The sequence below is a fragment of the Lactuca virosa genome, chromosome 2 (genome assembly GCF_052849685.1).
Source record: "Lactuca virosa cultivar CGN04683 chromosome 2, Lactuca_virosa_CGN04683_v6, whole genome shotgun sequence".
NCBI classification, from domain to species: Eukaryota; Viridiplantae; Streptophyta; class Magnoliopsida; order Asterales; family Asteraceae; genus Lactuca; species Lactuca virosa.
Window position 1 is genome coordinate 213,869,179 of NC_136427.1, and position 15,673 is coordinate 213,884,851.

Sequence of the window (15,673 nt, forward strand, 5' to 3'; positions counted from 1 at the left end):
GTGGATAATACTCTGTTTAAACAGTTACTCCTCTTGCACATGAAAATGGAATCAATTTTAACTAAAATTTGATGCGAATATTTGTTTATTTGCATTGCATACTTTATAACAAAAATATATGACAAGTGTTGTACCTGTGTATTGTTTCGCATGTCGTTTTCAATAAAGAGTTGTTTTTTTTTGGATTTGTTTTCAATAAAGATTTGTGGTGTTTGTTTTTATTTAGGAACTTTAATTTTTTTGTTGGACAGAAAGAATTTTATATGGAGAATGGTACAAACCTAAAAAGCTATGTGCGTAAGTACAAAAGACATAAAAAATCTTCTAAATTGTATAAAACTTAGGCGAGAGGGAATGATGTTATTGTTCTACCGTGGCAAATGGTGATGGTGTCATCTATTTTATACAAGGGACAAGGAGTAGGGAAGAAGAAATAAAAAAGAGAAAAAGAGTGAGAGAATTAATGAAGGATACAGGAGAGAAGTGTGACACGAGGAAGCGTCTAGGCCACACCCTAGACGGTGTGCGCGTCAGCTAAGCTAACATACCGTTCCTCATGTCCACACCCTGGACGGTGTGCGCATCAACTAAGCTAACATACCGCTCCTCATGCCGTGCCCATTGTTAGGTGTATTTTATGCACATATTTAGCATGTTTATTTCATAACATTGCATTACATTTAGGTTTAGAATCATGTAGTTTATATATTTTCAGGACATTTCATGGTATTAATTCACCCACACGTTTTTATGATTTTCATGAATTTTTGGAGGTGAGATCATGCTAAGGATGATGAATGGAAGCATCGGGTAAAATTTTTAGATTTTTGGAGCAAGGATGCATAAGTTGTGGAAATTGAAGAAATCAATTACGGACTTTTCCACGACTGTGTTTTTTAACACATGAAATAAACACGGTCACGTTTTTGGAGGATTGGAGCCTGAAAACGACGTTTCCACGAGCGTGTTTACTATGCCTAAAAATTTACATGATCGTGTTTTCTCTCACATAAAGCCATTTTCAGCAACGAACTTTCAAGACTTTCCCAACATAGCAATGTACTTTGGGCATTTGCACGATCGTGTTTCTTACTGTCTTAATTTACACGGCCGTGTAAATGAGAACGTGAGTTATTTGCCAGTTTCTGATTTTAACTAAAAAAAGTGGGCTTACCTCATTTCCAAGAGTAGTCAGTTTTGGAGCTTTGAAGGGCGATTCTTAGATGATTTTTCTTGCTTGTTTAACACTTGCAAACTATTTCGGTTCGTATTGTCATATTTTGTAAGTTTGATTTGTGTTTTCATTACATCTAGACTTCGATCTTGATTTAGCGATGTGTGGCTAAATCCTTTCTATTTCCAGTTTTATGGACTACCTAATGTTATGTTTTTAATTCAATGAATTGATGTTATGTTTCACTATCTATCTAGTAATCTAGTAATTGTAGTTATGTTTTAAAAAAGATTTTAATTGTGATTTTGGTTTATGTTGGCCACTTTAATTAGAATTAGGTCATTCTTGTCATTCAACATTTTGAAATTCGTAATTGTTTTGTGAACTTGATACAAAGTGACAACATCAAATTAGTTTTGTGTAACACCTGACTAAAAATAAAGTACACCTAGTTTTTTATTTATTATTATTATTTTTTTAAAAGAGAGTACAATATAATAACCCATAATACAAGTTATTATCATTTTAGATCAAAAGAAACCATACAAGATCGAGCCAGGTTACAATTTTGACAACATCAAATGCTATATGTGTTTATTTCATGTGATGAAGATAATATGTGTTAGACGAAACAATATGAGATGATTTTTATTTAACCATACATGTATTTTCATACTTATAATATATTGGGTAGAGATGTGTGATGAGAGATGAAAAATAATGAGGAGAGACCATGGCTTTACTAGCAATGTGCGGTGTAGCCATCTAATAGAGTATAGATGACGACCACGAATTATTCTAGACAATCGAGTGGAACACTGACAAGTTCGCAACTTATAGGTGATGAACTACATGTTCATGCGATGTACTGTATTTTCCCATTGTTTCCTTATTGCTACGAAATCCTCGAAGCAATATTGTCTACCTATTACTTGCGATGATCCTTAGGACATGTCCTTAGAAATGAATATACAAGAAGACGGGAATGGTTAATTGGGTTAATTGTTTGATGTGGAATATGTAATTAAACAAATTAATTATATTATTGTCGGTTGAAAATTCTATGTACTCATCAGGCCTCTCAGGCTGACCCACTCAACTTTTTGTATCATAGCATTCATAGGTAACGGTACAAAGGTACATAGATAATGATGTTTTGAGAGATTTGAGGAAATGTAGACCATTAATATAATAATATGTCGTAAGGCCTGTTAAGACAAGTTTAAGCTTATGCTTTGTATCGGTTATGACATCCCAAATTTTAAATATTAATGAAAACCATTTCTCTGTAAATGTTTTGATATCGATATTATATCACATTACAAATATTTTTGAGAACAAATTCCGCAATAAAAGAAAACTCTGAATTTAATCAACATAAAGAAAAAGTTTTTATTTGTTGTGAAAATGGGCATGTCACAAATTATAATGAATTTAGACATAAGCTACACTTAAAGCGTAATAAGTGTAGCTTAAATTACAGAGTTTCTAGTGAAAACCGAGAAGTCGTAGACAGAACTCCGACCCGAAAGCTCCTCTTCGTCGGGCTCCTAGATATCTCAGAGCCCTGCTAAATGCTCAGAAGTCCAGAAAAAGTCGGACTCAAGGAGGGAAAATGTCTCTGAGAGAATGAGACTGAATGGTGTGAGGAAAAAGTGAAGAGGTTGTTGCCATTTATAGGCATTTTTGCTAGGCTCGCCGTATATATATAAGGCGCGTGCGGCGCCCTTGTGCTACGCTGCTCCTCCGAATTTGTGACACATGTCAAAAAGGTGGTGGTCTGCATCACCCCTTCCAAAAGCAGTGTGCGCCGCACCATGCCCGCGCACGCACAAATTTTTCAATTTTTTTTTTTTAAAATCGTATCTTTCTCATACGAGCTCCGTTTTCGACGTTTTATATTCACGCACAGTTATTAACGAGTACTGCAACTTTCATTTAGACTCCGTCAACTAAATCTCACGTTTTTTTAAAGTTATATTTTTTATAGGCTTAGATTGTAAAAGTTCGTACGAAAATCATAACTACTTCATACGAACTACGTGATCGACTGTCTTTATATCGATGACTTCATATTTACGAGATCTTCAACTCTCGTTTACATTGTTTTGGCTAACACTCAACAAATATAAATTTCGATTTATGTGTCGCACATTATTGTACTGAAACTTCGAAAAAATTATAACTTCCTCATACGAATTCAGATTTAGGCGTACTTTATACGCAAGTTCTCGCTTTTACGATTACTACAAAGTTCTTTTAGATTACTTAGGCTAATAAGTAACTTATCTCCGATTTGTATTTTACGAAACACTTTGCTATATCGGGCTGAACGCAAAACTTCAAACAATCATAACTTCTTCATACGAAGTCAGATTTGAGTGTTCCTTATATCTACAAAATCATCATCGCAACTACTACAATTTTCGTCAAGATTATTTATCCTAAAAATCTTTTATCAAAAACATTATTTTTATCGCTTAGTGATAAAATGTCTATTTAGTCTGTAACGGATACGACTAAAAATTAATAAAAATAAATATTTATTTATTATAATCACCTAAATCATCTAGCCTTAACTTACGGGGGTTACAAACTTAGATGACCGTCTTTCTTGGCAGCTAGATTTGAATAGCACTTTCACGGTTTCTTCCATGAGATTTTTTCTTGATAATACGTTTCTCATGACTTCTATGTATGCGACTCAATGTAATTCTTTGGTTCCGATAAAGTAAAATGTGTTGCTTTTATGGATTAAGATTAATCGTATCCCCACTCGTCTTTGCCTTTTGCAATGTGGTTTGGAGTTGGATTCTGTTTTGTGTCTTGTTTGCTAGTCGATGGTGGAGTCGTCCAACCACCTTTTATTTCTTGCCCGTAGGTGCAGGTTGTGTTGTCCTTAATTAGTAGGTTTTAGAATATCATTTGTCCTAATTCTTTTGTGATTGACTCGTGGATCACTTGGGCAAATTCTTTATCTTTTTTGGGAGGTCAAAAGAAAAGTTTTGATGCAGTTGTTATCACTGCTTTACTTTTTGGGTAGTTTGAAATTATTGAAATAACTTAGTTTTCGCTAGGGGTGACCGTAGGCGGGTACCCGCCCTAAATGTGTTGCTTTTGCGGATTAAGATTAATCGTATCCCCACTCGTCTTTGCCTTTTGCAACGTCGTTTGGAGTTGGATTCTATTTTGTGTCCTGTTTGCTAGTTGGTTCCGAAAGCAGGCACCCTGTTCTGATGCTCATCCCTAGTTTTCGCAGTTGTTATCACTGTTTTACTTTTTGGGTAATTTGAAATTATTGAAATAACTTAGTTTTCGGGAAGATCAAGTCAAAAGTCAACGATTTTCGACGGCATAGTTTTCTTTTCTGTATTTTTGGAATAGAAGTAGATCTAAAGATTTTAATTTTAACTGTACATGATGGCGAGTTTGTAATTTTTTTTGCTAGCTACTTGCTTAAAAAAAACGGTATACCAGTTCGGATATAAATGAAATAGTATAAAAAATAGACAAAATTCACAATTGGTCCCTGTGGTTTACATAATAGCGCACTTTGAGGACTTCCTAGCAAAAAATCACGCGACTGGTCCTGTGGTTTGTAAAATCACATGAAAGGTCATCCTGCCGTTAAATCTAACTTTTCAGCTGTTAGATTTTAATGGAAAAGACTATTTTGCCCTTGTACCGATACTGCAATACGCTACAAGCCTCAAGGACCATTCGTGTAATTTTATATATTTGAAATTTTATGTATAGATAAATTATAAATATAAATTCCATATATATATATATATATATATATATATATATATATATATATATATATATATATATATATATATAAATTATAAATATAAATTTTATATATATGTATATATATATATATATATATATATATAATTTCAACAATTTGATAATTTTTTTTTATCTTTTTGACATTTTGTTTTCTATTTTTATTTTATAGTTTTAGTTATTTATGGTTTTTTGTTTTATTTTTATTTATTTTGAATCAAGTAAATAAACTTAAATTCGATAAACCATGTCGAAATTGTTTTTTCTTTAATTTTTCTTATTTGTGAATTGAAGCGTTAATGTTTTTTTTATTTTTTATTTTTTAATTTTATATCGTTACTGTTCATGTTTTTTTTATGCTCCATAGTTAATATTGTTAGCAACTTTATGTTTGCATTTATCATTATCATTATTTGACCTTTTGTTTTCTATTTTTGTTATAATTTTAATTATTTATTATTCTTCTATTGTTTTTATTTATGTTGATTCAAGTAATGAAAAATAGAAAAACAAAAAACAAAAACTCAAACACCAAATTCTAATATACTCTAATATATTAATACATTTTACATATTCATCTTTTTTGGTTTTTTCGTATTTTTTTTAATTTTTTAGTATTATTTTTTTTAATTTTTTTCATATTATTTTTTAATTATTTCCTATTTTTATTTTTTAATTATTTCATATTTTTATTTTTTTCGTTGTTTCGTTTTATTTTTCATCAATTTGATAACTTTTTTTTGACCTTTTCCAAAAAGTGTAGAATGTATGAATATATTAGAGTATATTACAATTTTGGTGTTTGAGTGTTTTTTTTTTTTTTTTTTTTTTTTATAATTTTGGTTATTTATGGTTTTTGTAACTTTTTTTTATCTTGATTCGCGTAAATAAAATAGTTATATTTACAAATATAAATAAAGAAAATAAACATAAATTTTTTATTTACACAAATCAAAATAAAAAAAGTTACGAAAACCATAAATAACCAAAATTAATAAAAAAAAATACGAAAAAAACCAAAAAACATGAACAGTAACGGCATAAAATTTATATTTATAATTTATATGTATACGGAATTTATATTTATAATCTATATATACATAAAATTTATATTTATAATTTATATAAATACGGAATTTATATTTATAATCTATATATACATAAAATTTCAAATTTATAAAATTACACGATGGTCCTTGATGTTTGTAGTGTATTGTAATATTAGTACAAGGGCAAAATAGTCTTTTTCATTAAAATCTAACAACTGAAAAGTTAGATTTAACAGCAGGAGGACCTTTCATGTAAACCACAGGACCAATTGTGAAATTTTGTCTAAAAAATAAAATAAAGTTAGCGAAAATTTATGGGAAATCTTCGAAAAAGTCCCAAAGTTTTGGGCCAATTTACGATCTAGTCATAAATTAAATTTCATTAACGAAAAAGGACAGATTACCGGCTAATGTAATCACTTTAACCCTCACTGACCATTTCAGCAGGTTACTTGATGAGGTGGCGCACAAAGTGGACTTTTGGCTAACGTGGCAGCTAATGTGGCATTCCTCTATTATTTGAAAAATCAAATGTTTAGGATAAAAATGGGAGGATGGGGACTCGAACGTGTGACCTTCAAATTGAAAATCATGCTCTTAACCAATTGAACTGAAGGACTTTTATGAATTTACTCCATAACATTTACATTTAATGTAATAAATTTTGAAGTCAAATTAATTAAAAAGGATGCATGTTGATTCGAACCGGTGACCTCCACCTTCAAAACCAAACTCCTAAACCTTACCTCCCCACCCCATACCTTCCTTTTTACAAATATCTATTCCTCCATATTCTCTTAACATTGGAAGACCCACTACCACTCCGGACAACCAAGATCAGAGCACATCCCTTGAAGTCAAAATCTGGCCACTTCACATGACCTCTTCAGGAAACTCTTCCCCCTCTATTCACATCCAGAAATACAAAAGCCTGATCTCTACCAACCCTAAAGAACCAACTGAATCTACAACGATCCCTCTCTGTCTGCATCGTCATAAAAAGCTCCTCATTCTTTAGATTTTTCACAAGAGTTGTTCTTGTTTGTCACTGTGCTTTGAATCGTGTTATAGAGGAGGACCACCAACGAAGAGGATTTGGGATTTGAACATGCTTCTACAATTTTCATATCCCTCTTCTCTGATTTACCGATTTAGGGTTAAGTTATGTTTTATTTGCAGGTTTAGGGTTCGATTTTTGAGGTTTGAGTCATTGAGTGATGACTGGTGGTGGTAGCAGGAGGTGTTGGGGTGATAGGGGGAGTGTCAGACTTTAGAAATAGGATAGAGAAGAGAGAGATGGGTCTGTGAGAGAGATAAAGAGTGAGGAAGATTACCGATCTGGTAGAAGACAAGAAACCATACTTAGAAGAAGTAAAAGAGATGAAGACGAAGATTGTGGAGGAACAAAACCTACTGGACAGATGCTTCATCGGATTTGTTTCTCTCCGACGGTATCCTTAAATTTATAGATTCACCGAAGAAGAAAGGAAACACGGGAAAGGAAAGGGAAGATATTTTTTATTTTTTTAATTTAAAAATTATAAAGAATAAAATAAAATTATAAATGAAATTAGTTTCCACGTCAGCCTAGCACGCCACTTGGCATGCCACCTCAGCAATAACCTGCTAAAAAGGTAAAAAAGGGCTAAAGTGATTACATTAGCTGGTTTTCTGTCATTTATCGTTAATGAAATTTAATTTGGGAAATTTAATTTGGGAATAGATTATAAGGCCCAAAATTTTGGACTTTTCTGCAAATGTCCCAAAATTTATTTTAAAGGGACTCTCTTTGGTCTTTCTCCGATTCGCCATTTTGACTTCGTTCTAATCCGATTTCCGTTGCTTTCAAGGTTTCAGCTGTGAATTGAGTGAGGACAATTCTATCGTGTATAGAGAAAAGGTATGCTTTAATTTCGTCCTACAATTCTCAATTTCATAATTTATAGCCGATTCTGGTATAGCTTTATAATAAAATATGTTCCGGTGAAGTCACCGGTAAATACTGATTTTCATCTTTGTGATGCTTTCTCGAGCTCCGAGCTGATAACGTTTCGATTGTCCACATGGTGTTGTGGTTGCGTCAATAGTCTAATTAGGTTTTTGTGCTCTTATGCGAATATCAAATTCCAGAATTAATGACAATAACATATTTGATTTCTGCCAGATGATTGCCAATAACCACTGTTATAGTTCAAAATAGGATGTAAGGATCTTTTGCATTTTGTATTGTTATGTGATAATGAAATCTCACTTGCTACTATTTAAGAAACATTGCACATATACAGTTCTTAAAGAAAAAATTCTGATATCAAACAGCTTAGACTGAAGGTAAAATGACAATCAAGAACTCAAATTCAGAGCTTGTACCTATTGCATCAACCATTTCTCCACCAAATTCATATGGATCCGTTGTTCTAGGAGGCACTTTTGATCGCTTACATGATGGTCATCGCCTTTTTCTTAAGGTTTGATTCCATATCTATTTTCTAATTCACATTCAAACACTCAAACACATCAGATGCATGTATTGAACTATTGAAGGGTTTTTATTACACTTTTCTGAGATATGAAGACTTTCAATGGCTAACTGTAGGCAGCTGCAGAGTTGGCTAGGGATCGAGTTGTAGTAGGCATTCTTGATGGCCCAATGTTGACCAAGAAACAGGTTTGACCTTTCTCCTTCACTCTTTCATACCAACACACTCAATTTGACAGATTTGTATTACTTTTCTATTCACATTCACTTGCAGTTTGCCCATCTTATTACACCTATTGAACATCGACAAAAAGTTGTTGAAGATTACATTAAGGTATTTGAATGTTTATTCTTCATTAGTAATTTAGTAAGTATATATATACAATACACCCCATTTGTGATTCCTTTTGTTTTCAGTCTATAAAGCCTAATCTAGAAGTAGAAGTTGAACATATAACAGATCCTTATGGTCCTTCAGTTGTTGATAAGAATCTGGAAGCCATTGTTGTCAGCCAGGAGACACTGCCTGGTGGATTATTGGTAAACAAGAAGAGAGCTGAGAGAGGTCTTTCACAACTAAAGGTGCATATATTCTTGAACAATTTCACTGTTTTTTTAATATATAATAGCTGAATGTAAAGATTTTGTTGCAGGTTGAGGTTGTAAATCTTGTATCTGATGAATCTAGTGGAGAAAAACTGAGTTCTTCTACATTGAGGAAGGTGGAGGCTCACATTGCTGGAAAACTTTAGCTAGGTTTAACAGGTATGCATCTGTAACATATTTCTACGTATGCATAATTCCAATAATAGTTGAGATGTTGAGATTCGTTAAAATTGCAAATTTACACTTATTCCCGTGTGAAATTGTGGTTAGGGACGAAGCAGTCATTTTATATTGGTTAGGGACCAAATCTGCAACAAACTGAATCCAGAGGGATAAATTTGCGTCTTTGTGGACCAAACTTGCAAAGATGGTATAGCACGGGGTTAAACTTGTAATTTTACAATGATAGAGTGTAGATCTAGAAATGATAAACATACTTTCTTTTTAGAAGCAAGATCTTATAACTTCTATATCAAACTACCTGTATGCTAAACAGATTTGCTTCCTACAAGTATTCATTCAAGTACACTAATTTTTATTGCATTTACATATTAATTTCCAGATCTGTAAGTTTTACAAATTGTAATGTCATTTCTGGTTCTCCATCCTTTCATAAAATAATGGTTAATATATTGAAATACTTGAACACTAGCAAATTTACAATTATTCCTGAAAGAAATCATGCATGGGGTATGTGTCGTTCGCAAGGCGGAAATAAAAAACAGAAACAAATGATAATTAATATTGATGATTATTTATCATTTTGTTGCGTATAAAAAAACCAGACTATTGTTATTATGATTACAAAGGTTGTCCAAGAACCGGTCTCATAATCAGACGAATTAAAAAGACGGAATAGAGAAGATAAGGAATTCTTCTATTGAATTAAGAAATAAAAGAAAATTATAACAAAATCAGCATCAATTGCCACCATATATTTATCGCTTTCCGAAAGTCAAATAATAATGCCGAAAGAAAAACCAGATTTACTTCTTGATGAATGTACATGACCTTAGATTAGAGGGAGTGTCGATACTTTTGCCACTCTTTTTACCGTCATGTAAGCGTCACACCCTTTAATTTGTTTTCTCTTTTATTTAAACAAATTAATTTATATAAAAACGAAAAATTTTCATCACCTTGAAAAGAAAATTACAATAGAACATATATATATATATATATATATATATATATATATATATATATATATATATATATATATACACACACTCACACACACACACTTTAGTTTTTTATTTTATTTTCAACAATTTGATAACTTTTTTTTATGTTTTTAAATTTTAATTTCTATTTTTTTTAATTTTACTTATTTATGGTTTTTTAATGTTTTTATTTATTTTGCTTCAAGTAAATGAACTTAAATTCAATAAACCATGTTGGAACCATTTTTCCTTTAATTTTTCTATTCGTAAATTGAACTGGTAATGTTTTTTTTAATTTTATGTCGTTACGGTTCATATTTTTTACTTAGATGTCCACCAAATGACCGGAGTTGTAATTTTTAGTTATTGAAAATAAAAATTATGTTGAAGTTTATATATATATATATATATATATATATATATATATATATATATATATATATATATATATATATATATATATATATATATATATATATACTAGTCGTTTACCCGCGCCAAACGACGGGTGCAAATATTTTTTATTTCAGAAATTAGTTTCTAGAGGCTATTAGTTTATTATTATTATTATTTTTTAAAGTAGTTATCAATTATCAATAAGAGTCATGCTAGTAAAAAAGAAATCAATAAAAATTAAAAATGAAAAGTTGTGATTCTTTACAAATGTATATGAACACATGATTGATTGTTAATTATTAATCGTGCACCAATTCTTTATACACCAATTCAATGTATAGATTTCGCTACCGTTGAATTATTCGCAAGGGTTCACTGATACTTTTGTATTGGCACGTGATATTCTTCTGGATAATGTCATATAAAGTTGGTAATGCGAGAAAACTGGTTCAGTAAGATAAAAAATAAAGAATTATGATTGTTTACAAATATGTATGAATGCATAATTGATTGTACATTAATAATCGACTCTTAAAGTTACAGTGTCATATTTTATTAGAATATTATATATATATATATATATATATATATATATATATATATATATATATATATATATACAATATACTCGTATTAATATTATACATAATTATACAAATTAGCATAAGTTATATACATTCAAACTGTTTCTAGTTAAAAATATAAAAACTTTTGGCTTATAATTAAAAATATATTTTCGTTTTAGGTCGGTACATATGAAAGAGTATTCAAGGGTATATGCCTTGGAGTTTTTGGTTTAAAGTAAAAATAAATTCTTATTTTTGGTTAAAAATAACATGTTTAATGTTTTGGGTTGAAAAATAAAATTGTTGAAGATGCATGGGCGGATGGCAACTGTTTATTGGAACAACAAACCGAGAAAATCAAACTCAAATGCCTAATGGGTCTAACTAATCGTGTTGGTTCAATTATTCATATTAACGTCTCAAACTTGTTCGTTGTTTCAAATTTGATTTTATAACTACAAACTTATTCATGTCAACTGTTTTAATAATTTAAGTCTATATTCTCTAGAATAATTGAAAAACAATAAAAAAAATACTAAAGCAAATAATTTAAGCATGTAGCAATCAATACAAAATGTTGTCAACAAAAAACAAACTAATTAAATGTGTGTTAATAACAAAAACACCAAGATGCTTGGAATCAGTTATGTACTTGACGTTGAATGAAAATATTTGAACTACTACCAGTTACCAAATGAAAAATGAATATCTTAAACCATATGAATTTAAGTTATAATCCAAAAAATATGGACAATTAAAAATTGCCTATGAGAGCATCTGCCATCTTATGTTTTATGAAGCAAAATAAAAAAAAACTCAAGTGATTAAGAGTAATCCACCTTTTATGTAAAAATAGTTATTAAACCTCAAATAGCATACAATTGTTTTTTCAACAAAAATTGTACATATGAATGATTAATTGCATTGAAACATGCAATACCTAAAGAAAGTGCTAGTAAAAAGACAGGTACATTGGAGTCTCGATGCTCATCCCTATTTACAATAATCATTAAGTTGAACAACACATGGGCTAGGAATACCTTATTCATTACAATATCCTACATTCAATCCACCCTTATAAACTCTACCCCCAAATACCCCACCAAAAAATTCCCATAGTACCCCCTTTTTTTATTGCATACATCATCAACACTTCCTTGAAACACTTTCCTTTGCACTTTTCAGGAAATGACCAAAATACCCTTTCTTTCTAATTCAAACCAAATGGTCCCAATGTCCTTCAACTCTTTATAAAAAAAGTGAATTAATCCATTTATGCAAATCTTGTATTTGTAAATACCAAATATACCCTTTATTTTTCAACTTTTTTAATAGTGAAACTGATCAGGCATCCATTGAGTCTTTTTTTTTTCTTTTTTCTATCCATTAAAATGATGAATATAGTATATTTTATCCAAAGTGTAAAAACAAAGTATAGATGTTAAGATAATAGGAAAAACCTCCAATTCTTATCCGTCCAGAAACATGAAATAATCCAACGGTTATCAATCTGAGCACCTCCCTTGACCCTTGTCAAGTGCATAAGAGTCATACATGCATGAATACTTATAGTCCGCTGAATTTTCAATAACTTGAACCCAATAGAGTCAAACATAGATGCCTAATCTTGTAGCTTGTTTGAGTAAAACTGTAGTTAACATTGTAACATGTATTGAAAAAAGTTTGAACCTTTCATATGTGTATTTTGTTGTTCTCCAGTTTCCAGCATTACCTGCATATATAGAAGAATGATCTTCATCCTAGGTATAACAATAAATCCCAATAAGTTCTATGAAGTATGTTGAAAACAATTACATTTGTTTTCATTGTTAGCTACAGGTCCTAATATCTCTCATCTACTTTTATTTAAAAAAAACCACATACAAAAGGGAATCAAGAAACAAAACCTGAGTAAACCACATGATATGTGTTCATAGCTACCTGTATTAAAATAAATAGTTAAATGGAATTCATGAGGTTGATTTTGTAATATCGTAGTTCCAAAGTCAATATCACCTAAAGTCATTGGAGCTCCTGAAGTCATTAGTCATAAAAAAAAAACTTCTCATAACCTACTCATGTTCAACCTTTTAAACATATGGATCCTAAAAATTGAAACATCAAAAAGATAAAGTGTTAGTTAGTGATGACATTTTAAAATCAGTGATTGAGTTTCCTGAAAAACCTTTTCCTATATCGATGCATCAGTAATACTTCACTGAAATTCTTAAACTTGGAATGAAAACAACCTAAAATGCTGAAAACGAAAAATATGTTAGAATACCTGCAAGTCAGCTTAATACCTAAAAAATAAAGAGATGGGAAGAAATCAAGGGGCGGTGGTGATCGATGGTCAGAAATGGTACCTGAGGATATTGCTTCGAAAATTGAAATCAAGGTCAAATGATGAGAGTGATAGAGCAACGTTGGTGGTTTAGTGGTGGCGTGGCAAGGGTAAACGATGGCGGTGAGTGGAACCAGATTCATTCCTAGAACAAAGAGAGAATTATATTCAAAACCTCAAACGGTAACTGATATTTTTGAGGTTTCCTCGATGCAGGTCCCAAAGATGAAAAGGCCACACCATTTTGCTTCAGATCTATTATCTTGAATGTAATGGTTATGGAGGTCGGCGACTTCAAGGCTGCAATTGGTGGTGACTTAGTCAGCAAGTGGTAATTTTTCACAGGTAGTAGGCCGCCTATTTCAGTGGTGGTAGTGAAACCACCATTAATGAATGCAAGGTAGCACCATGGCAATGGTGAGCATCAACGATGCTATTCTGGTGAGTGGTATGCGATGGTGGTGTTGGCGGTGGATAGTTGCAATAGTAGTGCGTTGGGTGGTGGCCGACGTTAGTGTTAGAGGAGAATAAGAGAGCGGCTGGTGTTAGGGTTTGAAAATTAGAGAGTGGAAGTGTAAGAGGGGGAGGCTGTGACTGAGGGACGACGGCTAGGTTTTGTGGGTCTAAGATTTTAACAAAGAGAACGACTATACCTGCAATCAAAGCAAATCAAAGCAACAATGTGAAGTGACGATGGTGATGTTGGGTTTTGTAGCAGTTGTATATAAAGTTAATAATGGCTTTGAATAAGTCTCTCACTTTGAATGAGTCTATCACATGATAACGAATTAGTTCAATTTTAGCTAAAAATGAGGGTGTGCCAAATGGATAAGAATTCAAATACGTATTATTTGACCTTTTTTTTACTAAGATTTCAATGCATAAATTGATTGTAAATATCGTATTAAAGTTTGTACCTTTTAAATTTATGTATATTAAGGTATAATATATATATATATATATATATATATATATATATATATATATATATATATAATTTAAAATTTTTAAAATTAAACAAAACACTCAAACACCAAAACTATAATATTCGCTAATATAGTCATACATTTTACAATTTTTGAAAAATATCAAAAAAAACTTATCAAAATGATGAAAAATAAAATGAAATAACGAAAAAATAAAAAAATAAAAAAATAAAACTAAAAAAAACTAAAAAATACGAAATGTATAAGATTTATGAATATATTAGTGTATACTACAATTGTAACATCTAATTTTAAGGTATTCGCTTTTAACCCTTGGGATTGTGTTTTATTTGCAAGAATAGTCCCTAATGGCATTTTCGTAAATCCGGACGCAGCTTAGTATGCTGGGCGTACACCTTGGTATGCTGGGCGTACTAAGTTCCGTGCTAGTACGCAGGGCGTAGGCAGCCAGGGTGCAAAGCCTAAATTTTAGGGTTTAGACCCTATTTAAGCACCTTTATGGACTCATGCACCCTCTTATCTTTTGCCCCCTTCCTCATTTCGAAACCCTATAGTGTGTGAGTGCATTGTGAAGCTTGAAGAGCCCTTTTTGGTGTCATTTTGGAGCCTTGGAGTAGAAGGAAGAACCTTGAAGTTGTGGTGTTTCACTCAAGGCTTTGGATCCAACATTTTCTTTTCATTGTGTATCTTGTGGAGGTAAAAAGCTTTAATCTTGGTGTATGTTTCTTATGAATCTAGTTCTAGCCCAAAGTTGTCACCTTTTTGTCCCAAACTTCATCCTTGTGAGTAGGAGGTACTCCAAGACGTTTGAGTTGTCCTTTCAGAGGTTTTAAGGGGTGTTAAGTCATAAAAATGTGCTTTTGGTTACTAGTTTCTCCACATGCATGTGCTAGAGTGTCTTAATGGGTTAAGAAGTTAGGATTTTTGGAGCTAACATAAAGTTGGAAACTTTATGGTTAAGGACTTCATTTTGAGCCTAGATCTGGATTTTGGACGTAAATGCTTAAGGAATAAGCACTTAATGGCTTAAGTGGTGAGCAGTCGCGTACGCTAGAAATGAAACCCATCATCGAAGGCCCAAATCAATATTCTAGAAGTCGAAAATACAGCCCTAAACTCCTAGGGTCTAGAAATGAAACCCATCATTGAAGGCCCAATAT

General features: G+C 31.6%; 1 protein-coding gene and 1 long non-coding RNA gene across 6 annotated transcripts; one reads left to right on the forward strand and one right to left on the reverse strand.

Moving 5' to 3' along the window:
• The first annotated feature begins 7,785 nt into the window (after positions 1 to 7,785).
• LOC145156779 (phosphopantetheine adenylyltransferase-like) lies at positions 7,786 to 9,629 on the forward strand. 4 transcript variants are annotated; one of them, XM_079076029.1, is made up of 8 exons: positions 7,786 to 7,915; positions 8,180 to 8,218; positions 8,332 to 8,480; positions 8,609 to 8,680; positions 8,766 to 8,825; positions 8,909 to 9,073; positions 9,145 to 9,256; positions 9,368 to 9,629. In XM_079076029.1, exons 3-7 carry the CDS (start codon positions 8,349 to 8,351, stop codon positions 9,241 to 9,243), a joined length of 528 nt encoding a protein of 175 aa, XP_078932155.1. In that variant the 5' UTR covers positions 7,786 to 7,915; positions 8,180 to 8,218; positions 8,332 to 8,348; the 3' UTR covers positions 9,244 to 9,256; positions 9,368 to 9,629. The 4 variants fall into 4 exon arrangements, with proteins under 4 accessions (XP_078932155.1, XP_078932153.1, XP_078932156.1 ...); XM_079076027.1 differs by lacking the exon at positions 8,180 to 8,218; XM_079076030.1 differs by lacking the exon at positions 8,180 to 8,218 and having other exon boundaries at positions 9,379 to 9,629.
• Positions 9,630 to 12,078: 2,449 nt separating this feature from the next.
• On the reverse strand, positions 12,079 to 14,329 carry LOC145160168 (uncharacterized). 2 transcript variants are annotated; one of them, XR_013738045.1, is made up of 3 exons: positions 13,589 to 14,329; positions 13,408 to 13,479; positions 12,079 to 13,327 (listed from the first exon to the last, which is right to left on the reverse strand). It is a non-coding gene; the product is annotated as an uncharacterized LOC145160168 (long non-coding RNA). The 2 variants fall into 2 exon arrangements; XR_013738044.1 differs by having other exon boundaries at positions 12,079 to 13,479.
• Between the last annotated feature and the right edge of the window lie 1,344 nt (positions 14,330 to 15,673).

Coding starts and splice junctions, on each gene's coding strand:
- LOC145156779 (XM_079076029.1), top strand. CDS start 8,349: ATGACAATCAAGAACTCAAATTCAGAGCTTGTACCTATTGCATCAACC. Junction 8,681..8,765: donor CAATGTTGACCAAGAAACAG/GTTTGACCTTTC, acceptor ATTCACTTGCAG/TTTGCCCATCTTATTACACC. Junction 8,826..8,908: donor TTGTTGAAGATTACATTAAG/GTATTTGAATGT, acceptor TTTTGTTTTCAG/TCTATAAAGCCTAATCTAGA.